Raw genomic sequence first — 12520 nt, 5'->3', positions numbered from 1 at the left:
TCCTTTTGGAAGCTGTTTGTATGGTTTTTTTCAGCACATAAATAGAAGTTACCTTTTTCTGGGAAAAGAGAAAAAGAAAAAGAACAACAGAAATCTGAATTTGTACGATTGGATATATTATAGTTTTACAAAGGTATATTGCATCACTTTTTAAGTTCATGATAAAAGTTTAGAATGAAAGCTAAGAGAGTCTGTAGCATATGGATCTTGTTAGGGTTAGTGATATTAACATTTGTGTTTGTGCACAAGTGCTCCGTCAATGAAAAAAATATCTCCATCAATAACTGATTGTCTTTTGCGTGCTTATATGTACAAGGGATATTAGTTATTGTCTTGCTGGGTTGATGGCCTTTGTGTTTGTCGACAGGTGTGCAGCTTTAACATCTTTAGTGAAACGATGTTAGACTTCAGGAATTGGTTTCCTTGGCCATGGACAAAGAAGGATCCTTATGTTAATCCAGATTTGGATCCAGTTCTACTGGTTCCGGGCATTGGAGGCTCAATATTGTCAGCTGTTGATGAGAAGGGCCATAAAGAGCGAGTTTGGGTGAGGTTATTTGCAGCTGATCGGGAGTTTAAATCGAAGTTGTGGTCTTTGTTCGATCCTAAAACAGGTATGTATGGTATAATTGAACGTCATCATTTGTAGATTCTTTTGGAACTCTTTAGAACAACACAATTCTGAATTTGTATGATTGGATATATTCTAGTCTTACATTTTAAAGTTTCCAGGACTGTCGGATACTGTTTGAACCCTTAGCAAAGGCTTAGGCCCAAACAGCCCTGTAATGCATGAAATTTGATCCCTTCCAAAAGCAAGTTTAAATATCCATTGGGGGATACCTATGTGAGTTCTACTAAGAGCCTACCCATGTGTACTTTGAGGGCCTGTACAAAAGGAAGGCAGGGTGGCAGGGTTTGACCCTTGGAGAGGTTGACTTGCTGTTTTGGGGGTGATCTAGATTCACGTATTGTGAGTTCATGGCATCTGGTTCAAGATGATGATGGACGAGGGAGATGCTGTGCATGACTCCTCACGAGAGTGAAGCTGGTGAGAGATCAGCTCGGATCAAGTTGCCATAAGGTGGTCCCAGCTCAGTTGCCTATGCTTGTGATGAATATGCTGCACAAGCGCTTCAGAACCTTTGTAACCAGTATTACGACATACTGTTTAGATACACTGAGTAGGACTTAGAACACTGTTTGAACAGCCAATTCTCTGCCAAAACACTGAACAGGAGCACTGTTTGGAATATTGTAAGAGTCATTGACTGGATAGGACTTGTCTGACATTAGATATTAACTGGCCAGGGCAGATGACGTGGCAATTGGTGAATGTACTGTTGCACAGTTTGCCCAATTGACTAATTTAAGGCTCAGTTCTCCAACCAAGGGTTCAATTTAGGGGTGAATGGAATAGAGTAGAGCAGAGTAGCAGGAAAAACTGAAAAGCCCCAAATTTCAGGTCTGAAGTGCAATCAATAACTGCTCCAAAATCCACCTGCTGGCACCAAGTTTTGAGGTAGAAAGAGGGGCAAATGAACTCCAATTTAGAACAAACTGGGCTAGCTGCAGCTGGAACGACTCAGTGTATGCAGAAAAATCAGCTTTTGTAGCAGTAATCTGTCAGATCGTTGCAGAATTGGATTTCTGCTTGCGCCACTGGATTCTGAGTACTCCTGGAACTGTGAAATTTCACAGCAATTAATGAGGGCGAATGATCTCCTGATCAGCATGGTATTGTGCAATTCTGAGGACTTTCAATTCTGAACCAAGGGGGGCTGCCACATGTTAATCTAGATCTAGACACCTGGCCGCGACAGATTTCTACAAGTATGTAGACCCAAGGCTCAAGAAGAGGTGGTCCAAGTTTCAAAACAAAACGATGAAGATTCACCCACAAATTTCCTGAAAAAGGATCTGATACCAATGTAGCTAAACTAGCCTACAACATGCTAGTTTAACCCTAATTTCTCAGCCTAGGCATGCAGAAATGAAACAGCTGACAATAGATGGATAGGACAGCAAGTAAACTGTAGAATCCATGTGCAGAATCTGTTGGAGATATCATAGCCAAAGAGTGTGTTGGTGTGTTGTACTAGGAAATCTAATAGTGGGTTGATGTGTCAGTGCCACATGTCACCATGGGAGTTATCCCATATGCACTTGGTGTAGTATGTGTGTGTGTAGCCTATAAAGGCTTGTACTTGTCTCATTGATGATGATGATGAATGAATGAAAGCCTTCCATGGTGTCTACATTTGAGTATCATTTCTTCTCTCACTCTCACTCTCACCATGTTTCTAACATGTAATCAGAGCAGGTCAGTCCTGCCCTAGCCTGCCCTACCACGTTATCATCTTCAACCTAACGCTAACTTTGCTTAGCTTCCTCCTTCTTGCAGCCGCCTCATTTTGCCCTCTTCCTTTCAGCCGTCTTCCTCCTCCATAGCCAACCACATTCTTCTGTCTGCTGTTGTACCTAACTAGAGCCTCTCCACAGCTGTTATCTGCATAACTGCCTTTATTCGGGCCATTTCAGAGCTATAGGCGCCTATTTCCTTGCAGGTCGGCACAGTTTTCAAGGCTTGTGAGCATGTGTGGAGTTTTTCATCGCCAAAAACAGCCCTTTATTGCTGCTGTTGCATAGCCGACTACCTGAGAGCATTCTCTGCAGTACTTCGAGGTCTGTGAAGGCATTTTCAAGCTGTTTCTGGCCTTCCAGCACATCTATATCAGCCGTTTCTCACTGTGGTGATCTGCTGCAATACTTCGGACCTTTCTTGCTGAGCCGCTTTGCACTTTTCAGACCTGCCGCAGTATTACAACGCCCACAAGTGCTCACCTTTTGGTTCAGCTCTGCATTTCGGGGCATATTCTTGTTGTTTCTTGGTTAGGGTTCGCATTTGGAGCACCACTAGGCATGTATCTCTGCCCTCTTGCATATGTGAAGGCTCCTATTGTGTTTTGAAACTCTAGACCAGCCTATTCATTTGCTGGTCATTCATTTCAGCTTGCTGCCCGTCTTCATGCAACCATTTTCCATCATGAATTCCTTGTTTGCTAGTTCCTTGCTTGTGGAGAAGTTTAAGGGGGACGGCTTTCTGACATGGCAAACGGAGATATAGCTACTCCTTATGCGTGAAGGAGTTTGGGATGTTGTTGAGGATGACAAAGTTGATACACTTGATCAGCAACAATGCAAGTTATGGAAGCACAATGCAAAAGCCATTGCTCTCATTTGTCTTTTCTTGGCTGACTCTCTCATCTATATTGTGGACTTCAAAGTCAATCGCTAAGGAGATTTGGGATCGCCTTGAGACGTTATTTGGTAATAACAGAAAAACAAATTAATGATTTTTAGCCTATACTTCTCAATCCAGAGTCAGATTCCAATAGTAGTATATCTGCAAAGTGGTATTCCCAAAGGAACTTGGAATCTACGCATTTACCAAGGGAGGTAAATAGAATATGCTCTAGAATCCTCTGAGCAAACTCAGAAACGATTCAACCCCCATACTCAATTTGTGCGTGCTGTGTGTGTGTGTGTGTGTGAGAGAGAGAGAGAGAGAGAGAGAGATGGATGGATGTCATGCCGTAGGTAATTTGGATGGATGGTTTGTAGTGGTATAAGACATTATAGATAACAATTGGTGGATGTCTGATGCATTAGAATTCCTAAGTGGCAGGAATTCGGAACAAATACAAAGGAGCCCTCTATCTCAATAATTGGTATATGGTTGAAGAAGAAAGGTTCTTCATGATCATTTAGTATCAAGGCCAGGTTTGAGTTGGTAGAGTCCCTTTGCTTCAAATTTCCCTCAATGGATACAGGGACATAATCGGTTGTCGGCTCCTTTATCTCTCTAGTTTTCTCTCTCTTTCCCCCACTCCCTCTTTGTGGTGTACATTGAAGACAACTAGCTAAAGGTTTAAAGAAGGTCTTGCTACTTTTCACACAATCATTAACCCTTACATGTTACATTGGTATCACAGCTTTAGAGTGTGATCCAACATGACTACCGCAAGTGCATGGTTGTGTTAAGGTTAGGAAAAACCATACAGCCTAGTTCATGGAAGAGAGCATGATAGAAGCATCCTGCCAAGAGACCGACTTCACTGAAGTACAGCTAGAAAGATATGCTTCTGTAAAGCACTCAGGAAAGGATGGAGATGCCTACGGAGCAGAACTGGGGCCTTCCTAGCTAGAAGAAATTTATGGCAGCTGGAAGAAAGTAGAAGACAACTAGAAGAAAGTAGGAAACTGTTGGAAGAAAAGAGAAGGCAAAGAAGCTTCAAGAATCTATAAGAGGTTCGGATTTTGAATATTGCTCTTATTGATGCAGAGGAATGCAAGCACGAGGAGGCAGTTTGACGCATAGGGCTTGCCTCGACTAGAAGGAGCACAAACTTGATCAAGAGGTACTTGTTGGAGATATCATAGCCAAAGAGTGTCTGATGTGATGTGTTGGTATGTAGTACTAGGAGATCTAGTACTAGTTCATCTGTGAGTCATGTGTCAGTGCCACATGTCACTATGGGACTTATCCCATATGCACTTAGTGCAAGTGTATGAGTATGTAGGCTATAAAGCTTGTACTTCAATTGTCTCATTTTATTCATTCATGGTTTCTACATTTGTATATCACTTCTTCACTCCCGAGCCTATCTCTCTCTCCCACTCACACCATGTTTCTAACGTCACCCCCCTTACTCTGAACTGGGTGGTCAATACCATCAAACCAAAGTAAAAGACAAAACATTTATTTTTGGGCAGAGTGCCTCTTATTGACTCCAAATACATTCATTTTAGAGGGACAACTCAAGGCTGCGAACCTTTATTGACTCAAACAAAAACACATAGCATAAAGGGCCTAGAAAGCCCAAGAACCCCAATCATAATGCTCCTCAAATGAGAGGCCGTGAACCTTAGCTGTAGATGCTTGTATCTCCTCAAGGTGTTCTTCAGGTTCAGTCTCTTCTTCAGCAAGGAGATTGGCATGGTGATTCTCATGTTTCCGTTCCTTCTTCTTGAAGCAATGAGCTTCAATATGTCCTTTCCTCTTGCAAAACCTGCAAATAATATTCTTGTTGGTCTTCCATTTGCTTGTGGAGGCAAATGCTTGATCACCAGTAGAGGCAAGAGGGGCTTCCTTATTACGGCTGTCCTTCTCAATGAGTAGTCCCACCATATCATCAAAATGTGGTAGTGGCAAGACGAAGTACTTAAAGAGTTTGCTCAAAGCGGGATATCCCATGCATACTCTTCATAAGGACAACCATCTTATCTTGATCATTAGGTAGGCTTTTCATACTTGAGGGTTGTTGAACAAGAGATTGAAACCTTGCTAGACGATCACCCAACTCATCACTCTGTTCCATTTTCAAATCATAAAACTTGAGCTTCAAAAAGAATTTGGAGTTGGTGATTTTATTACCAAACAATGTCTCAAGGCGATCCTTAGCTGTTGACTTGAAGTCCACGTCATGGATGAGTGAGCCGGCCAAGCTAAGACCAATGAGGGCAATGGCCTTGGCATTCAGCTGCTTCCAAAGCTTCTGTTGTTGCTGATCAAGTAATTCAACTTTGTCATCCTCAACATCCCAAATGCCTTCATGCATAAGGAGCAGTTGCATCTTGGTTTGCCATGTGGGAAAACCTTCCCCCTTAAACTTCTCCACGAGCAAAGAACTGGAAGACAATGAAGTCATGATGGCAAAGACCTTGATGAAAGCGGACAACAAGCTGAGATGAAGGACCAGCAAAGGAATGGGCTGGTCTCGGGCATATATAGGTGTCTAGTGGTGCTCCAAATGCCACAAATGCAGAACTGAGTGACCCCAAGTCAAATAGCAAGTCTGATTGATTGAAGGTGCTCAGGATGCAAGGCGGCTCCCTAGAACAGCTGTGAGATGATATAGCAGGACATTCTTCTGAAAAAAAGCTGTTCTAGATGTCCTAGAGATCAAGAAGCTCCTCGGAGATGCCTCTAGTGGAGGCGGTTGTGCTCGAAGTTGCAGGAGTAGCCTCAAAATGTGTCGAAGTAGCCTTCAAAGGTCACGAACTTCTGCAGTAAATAATCAGAGATGGTCGGCTATGCAATAGCAGAACTTGAAACCCTGATTTTGGTGGCGGAATGCTTAACATGTGCAGGCATCTCTTGGAAAACGTGCCGACCAGACAGAATATTTGTAGGCCATCTTCTGGTGGTTCTAGTGATGCCCTATAGGCCATGGTATGTGCCTTGTAGGCATAAATGTAGGCACTTGTAGTGTTAGTGCCTTTTAGGCCACATAGGACACTTAGTCCTATGTGACACCTAGGACACTTAGTCCTAGGTCTAGGTACAAGTACCTTGTACTTAGATTTTTTCATTATCTAAGTTTGACGTGATGGCTGAACTATCGTGCGACTTCTTCCATACCTGCACTCTCTTTCTTTCATTCGATCCTTCAACGGTATCAGAGCCACGTTTAGATCCGTCTCCTGCACCCGCTCCTCTCATCCGTACTGCTCTCTGTACCTGCGTCGTACAACCGTACGGTTGCGTACTTGCTCAGCATCGTACCTGAGATCCTCAGCATTGTACCTACTGTTCACGCGCTATTGTACAATAGTACTTGCGCCATCGTACGTCCGTACCTTCACTCGTACAGGAATGTACCTGCATCGTCGTACGTACGTACCTGCTTACGGAAGGTGCTGCAACTGGTTCGTACACTTGTCGTGCAAGGTTGTACCTGTGCCATACAGTGGTCCGTACTGTACCTGCGATGTACAGTCATGTATCCGCATCGTCGTACAGCAGACGTACGTTGACTCTGTACTTTTTCGTACAGTCGTACGTTGTTCACCGTAATTGTCCCGTATCATATACGTACTTGTTTCGTACTTGCTTTGTACTACGCTCCGTACTTGCATTTCGTACAACCACATACTTGTGTCGTACATACGCTGTACTTGCACGGTACGTCCGTACAATCGTACTTGCACATGTTCCGTACAATATACTTGCTATATTCCTTACGGGGATTTGCAGTGTTGGGGCTTTTGCAAGACATTGGCAGATTTGGGGTTTTCAATACCTTTCATTTCCTCCAGTTGCAACTTCTTGCAAGAACACTAGAGTTTTTGAGATTTGGTGTGCAATCTCTTTTTGATTGCAGTACATTGGGTCAAGTTGCAGGACATTGAGTCACATTTTGCAGGACATTGAGTCATTTTGCAGGACATTGAGTCACTTTTGCAGGACATTGAGTCAGATTTGCATACATTGGTTCACATTTGCATGCCTCTCATGCTATTGAATCCCATGAGCCAGAAGATGCTTCACATGCACATGCTCTTCAGGATGATTGGGCATGGGCTGTCCATTGCTCATTTGATCCATCCAAAGCTGATGCATTCTTTACTGCTAATGATGCTCAGTCCTAGTACTTTGATAGTGGTGCTTCCAAGCATGTCATATCTTGCAGACAGTTGTTTCATTCTTTAGCTGATGCACCTCGAGGGGGAAGTGTTACATGTGCTAATAATGCTTCATATGCTGTAAAAGGAGTTGGAGATGTGCAGCTCACATCCATTTCAAGCCATCCTGTCACTCTGACAAATGTTCTTTTTGTGCCTGGCATTGAAGTCAACTTGATTTCAATTTCAGCAATTGCTACTTCAGGTTTCAGAGTAATTTTTAATGGCTACAGATGTCTAGTTTATGATCTTCGTGATGATAATGCCATAGTTCTCACTGGCACTTTGCAAAAAGGGCTTTATCACCTTGATCATCATTCAGCTGCACTTTCTATTGAAGCGTTGGCTATTTCAGATTCACAGCTTGCTGAAACTCATCTTTGGCATGAGAGAATGGGCCATCTCAAGATGGCAAATGATGTACCTCAGACTCACACAGTTTCCAAACATGTGTGTGAGGGTTGTCTTTTGGGTAAGATGCATCGATTTCCTTTTCAAAAGAATTGTCCAAAACTCTTACAAAGGAAATTGCAGCTAGTACACAGTGATGTCTATGGCCCAATGAGGACAAATGCCATTGGGGGGTATAAGTATTTCATGACTCTCATTGATGATTTCACAAGATATTGCTGGGTATATCCTTTAAAGGCCAAATCTGAAGTTTTCTTATGCTTTCAGAGATGGCTGAATATGGTTGAGAATGAATCAGGATGCAAGCTTGTCACCCTCAACACAGATAGGGGGGGAGAGTATATGTCAAAGGAGTTTGATGCATTCTTCACGGGGCATTATTCACTCATGCACTACTCCTTACACTCCTCAGCAGAATCCTGTTTTTGAAAGGAAAAACAGGTCCACAATGGAGATGGCCAGATGCATGCTTAAGGCCAAGTCTTTGCCCAATAAATTTTGGCTTGATGCAGTAATGTGTGCCAACTATGTGCTGAATAGATCACCTACACGGGCACTGAAGACTATTACACCTTATGAAGCATGGAAAGGCAAGAAGCCTTCACTTTCACACATGAGAGTTTTTGGGTCTCTTGCATATGTTCATGTACCATCTCAGCTAAGACATAAGCTTGATGACAAGGCAATCAAATGCATATTTATTGGTTACAGCCAGGAGAGCAGAGGGTATCGGTTATATCAACCAAATACTGGGAAGATTATTGTCAGTAGAGATGTGATCTTTGCTGAACATTCAGCTTCCCCTCTTGTGGACTGCAAAGCAAAGCCAGATGTTGACATGTTTGATGCCTTTGAGTCTTGGTTACCTCTGCCATCATCAGAAGAGGATTTTGACCAGCAACATGAGCCTCCTGCAGGCCCTCCACTAAGCAAAAATCAGCCACAACCTCATGCTGATTTGCAGGTTTCTCTTCCAGGACAAAATGATCCCATTATTCATGATGCAGTCATTGAAGAAAGAGCTGTCAATAGACAGCAAAGACAAGTTCCCAGATGGCTTCTTGATACATTGAGGGACAGCAAAGAAGATCATCCTTTTGCTGCCCGGACAAGATCAGGGAATAGACAGCATGGTCACTTTCTTGAGTTTGCACTCCTTGCTACAGCATGCAATGAAGAGCCTATGTGCCATAAAGATGCTTTTGACACTCCTTGCTACAGCTTGCAATGAAGAGCCTATGTGCCATAAAGATGCTTTTGACAGCAAAGAGTGGATGGGTGCAATGAGAGCTGAGTTACAATCTATTGCCAAAAATGACACATGGGAATTAGTAGATCTCCCTCCCGGCAAGCATGCCACTGGAACGCGGTGGGTCTACAAATTAAAAAGGAAATCTGATGGTAGCATAGATCGATACAAAGCCCGTCTTGTTGCAAAAGGGTATGCCCAACAACAAGGCATTGACTTTGAGGAGACATTTGCTCCCACATCCAGGATTACTACCATTAGATGTGTCATTGCCATTGCAGCCCATTATCATTGGCAAGTGCACCAACTTGACATCAACCGCTTTTCTTCATGGGGATCTGCAGGAAGAAGTCTATGTCACACAACGTCCTAGCTTTGATGTTGTTAATTCTGAAAATAAGGTATGCCGGCTTAGAAAAGCCCTTTATGGTTTGAAGGAGGCACCCAGGGCATGGTATGCCAAAATTCATGCACACTTACTATCCCTTGGTTTTCAGAATAGTCCCATAGAACCCACTCTTTATGTCCGTGGGAGTGTATCTGATTTTTTAGTGCTGATTTTATATGTGGATGATATGCTCATCACGGGCCTAGATACTCAGCAAATTGCAGCTTTCAAGGCTGATTTGCAGCAGATTTTTGACATGTCAGACATGGGACGGCTCCATTATTATTTGGGCATTCAGTTTGCTCATGTTGAGGGGGGTATCATGATGTCTCAGTCCAAGTATATTGGACAGCTCCTTGATCGTTTTCAGTTTGAGGATTGCAAGCCAATCTCTACTCCAGTGGACCCTGGCTTCAAATTCTCAGCTCATGATGGGAGCCCACCATGTGATATCACTCTTTATCAGCAGGCTGTTGGATGCCTTGTTTATTTATGTCACACCAGACCTGACTTGCAGTATGCAGTATCTCAGCTCAGCAGGTTCATGCACATGCCGAGTTCACAGCATTGGCAAGCAGTGAAGAGAGTCTTTAGATATCTCAGAGGCACTCAGGATTTAGCCCTCTTCTATGGTGATCAGGGTTCACTTACCATGCATGCTTACACGGATAGTGACTGGGCAGGATGTTCCGACACCAGAGTGTCACATACTGGCAATTGTTTTTTCCTTGGCAATTCATGTATCTCTTGGCTCAGCAAGAAGCAACCAACAGTTGCCACGTCTAGTTGTGAGGCTGAGTACAGGGCAGGTTTCATTGCTACATTAGAGTGTGTTTGGCTTCGACAGTTACTTACAGATCTTGGTATTTGCCAGACATCCTCTACTATTGTCTACACTGATAGCCAGAGTGCTTTGGCCATTGCGCGTAACCCAGTGTTTCATGCGCGTACCAAGCATATTGAAGTTCACTATCATTATGTTCGGGAGCGGTTGTTAGCAGGAGACATAGAGTTGTTGTATCTTCCCACAGAGGACAACATAGCAGATATGTTTACAAAGGCACTTCCTCGTCCCAAGTTCGAAGTCTTCCGACAGGCTTTACACTTGGTTCCCTTTGTTACATGATCTGACATCCCTTGTACATTCATAGGTGGCTATATCCTTTTGGATGAACATGTGCCACCATAACCAGAAAATACCAGGTATTCTGAGACGTTTTCAGAGTACTTCAGCCCATCCCATGGAGGGGGGTTTGTAGGCCATCTTCTGGTGGTTCTAGTGATGCCCTATAGGCCATGGTATGTGCCTTGTAGGCATAAATGTGGGCACTTGTAGTGTTAGTGCCTTTTAGGCCACATAGGACACTTAGTCCTATGTGACACCTAGGACACTTAGTCCTAGGTCTTGGTACAAGTACCTTGTACTTAGATTTTTTCATTATCTAAGTTTGACATGACGGCTGAACTATCGTGCGACTTCTTCCATACCTGCACTCTCTCTCTTTCATTCGATCCTTCAATATTTCTTGTGGCTGCAAGGTACCGACCAGCAGTAGAAAGGTGCCTAGAGCACTCGAATAAGAGCAACAATGGAGAAGGCGGCGGCTGAAAGGCAGAGGTGAAATGAGAAGTCAGCTAGAGGCGAGAATGAACTGGCTAACATGGGGAGATAGAAATGAGGCGGCTGCATAGGCTTGGGCAGAATTAGGGTTAGGTTTAGGGCAGAGATGATGTGGCAGGACGGTTATGGTAGATTGACCTGCTCTGATACCATGTTAGAAACATGGTGTGAGTGAGAGAGAGAGAGAGGCTAGGGAGTGAAGAAGTGATACACAAATGTAGAAACCATGAAGGCTTTCATTCATTCATCATCATCACCAAATGAGGCAAGTGAACTACAAGCCTTATACACACCCACACACTTGCACCAAGTGCATATGGGAAAAGTCCCATAGTGACATGTGGCACTCACACATGACTCACACGTGAACTAGTACTAGATCTCCTAGTACTACACACCAACACATTACATTAACACACTCTTTGTTATGATATCTCCAATAGTACTTCAACATTAGCATATATTAGCCATTATCCAAGCGTCTATACAAGCTTTGACCGCGCTACATTCACTAGAACCATTCTGCATCCGATCGCACAGTCTTATCCATACTTCACTAAGTATGATGGTAAGTGTGATCATTTCAGCTATTATCCAGCTCATGAGTTGCACATTTTTCCCTTGCATGCATTATAGATGAGCAAGATGAGTGCACCTCACAGCTCCCCTCCTCATTGGTGAGGCAGTGACTTGGTGTCAGCATTGGGCCAGTTGACATATTGACCCCGTCACACAGGTCACAAATTACTCATGAAATAGGTTTGTCTCCGATCTCAAGTCTCACTTCCTACCTCCCACAAGATATACTTAAATTGGAAGACGAGTTTTCTCGCCTCTCCTAGAATAGTTCGCCTATGTTGTCCATAGCGATAAGGTCATCGCCTTGGCACAATAGACTCGGAAGACAATAAGTTGAATCAATGTTTTCGAGGTATGGATACAGACATCAGGTTCCCCCTTAGAAAATTTGACCCATTGACCTATGATTGGGCGTCAGTCCTCACATAGTCTACAGAATCAAGAAATGGTGCTCAATGGGGGAAATCTCAAGCAGGTCCTAATAGGTGCCAATATCCCGCAGCAGTCATCATCCCCCTTGGACAAAGGAGCACCAAAGAAGGACTCTAAAGACTAGAAAAAAGATAATCAACATGCGTCTGGTGGAAAGGAGACCAAGCCTAGTAAGACACACCAAATGAAAAGTCAAAGGAAGGCATTTCGGGTGGTTACCTTTAGCCGGACGAGCAGAAGCGGTACTAGTCCAAGAATCGTTGCTTCTTTTGCCACACAATCAGCCACGCACGCCGTCTTGCCTTCATTGAACCATGTCCCACTAGTGGTGTTCGAAGGTAAGAAGGGCAACATCGAGGACTAGAAAAAGGCT

At 43.6% G+C, this 12520-nt stretch overlaps 1 protein-coding gene across 3 annotated transcripts in view; it reads left to right on the top strand.

The window, feature by feature from the left end:
- Positions 1-12520, top strand: part of LOC147892277 (alpha/beta-Hydrolases superfamily protein) — a 133650-nt gene that overhangs the window by 15182 nt on the left and 105948 nt on the right. For all 3 annotated transcript variants that reach the window (XM_087388193.1, XM_087388191.1, XM_087388192.1), the window contains exon 2: positions 368-614. In XM_087388193.1, the coding sequence (XP_087244319.1) occupies positions 398-614 (217 nt within the window). In that variant the 5' untranslated portion in view covers positions 368-397. The remainder of the gene's footprint in view (positions 1-367; positions 615-12520) is intronic.

The sequence above is a fragment of the Dipteris shenzhenensis genome, chromosome 17 (genome assembly GCF_047967505.1).
Source record: "Dipteris shenzhenensis isolate YYH24624 ecotype China chromosome 17, Dip_SZ_1.0, whole genome shotgun sequence".
Taxonomy (NCBI): domain Eukaryota; kingdom Viridiplantae; phylum Streptophyta; class Polypodiopsida; order Gleicheniales; family Dipteridaceae; genus Dipteris; species Dipteris shenzhenensis.
Note: the sequence above shows the minus strand (reverse complement) of the source record. Positions and strands in the feature narration are given on the sequence as shown.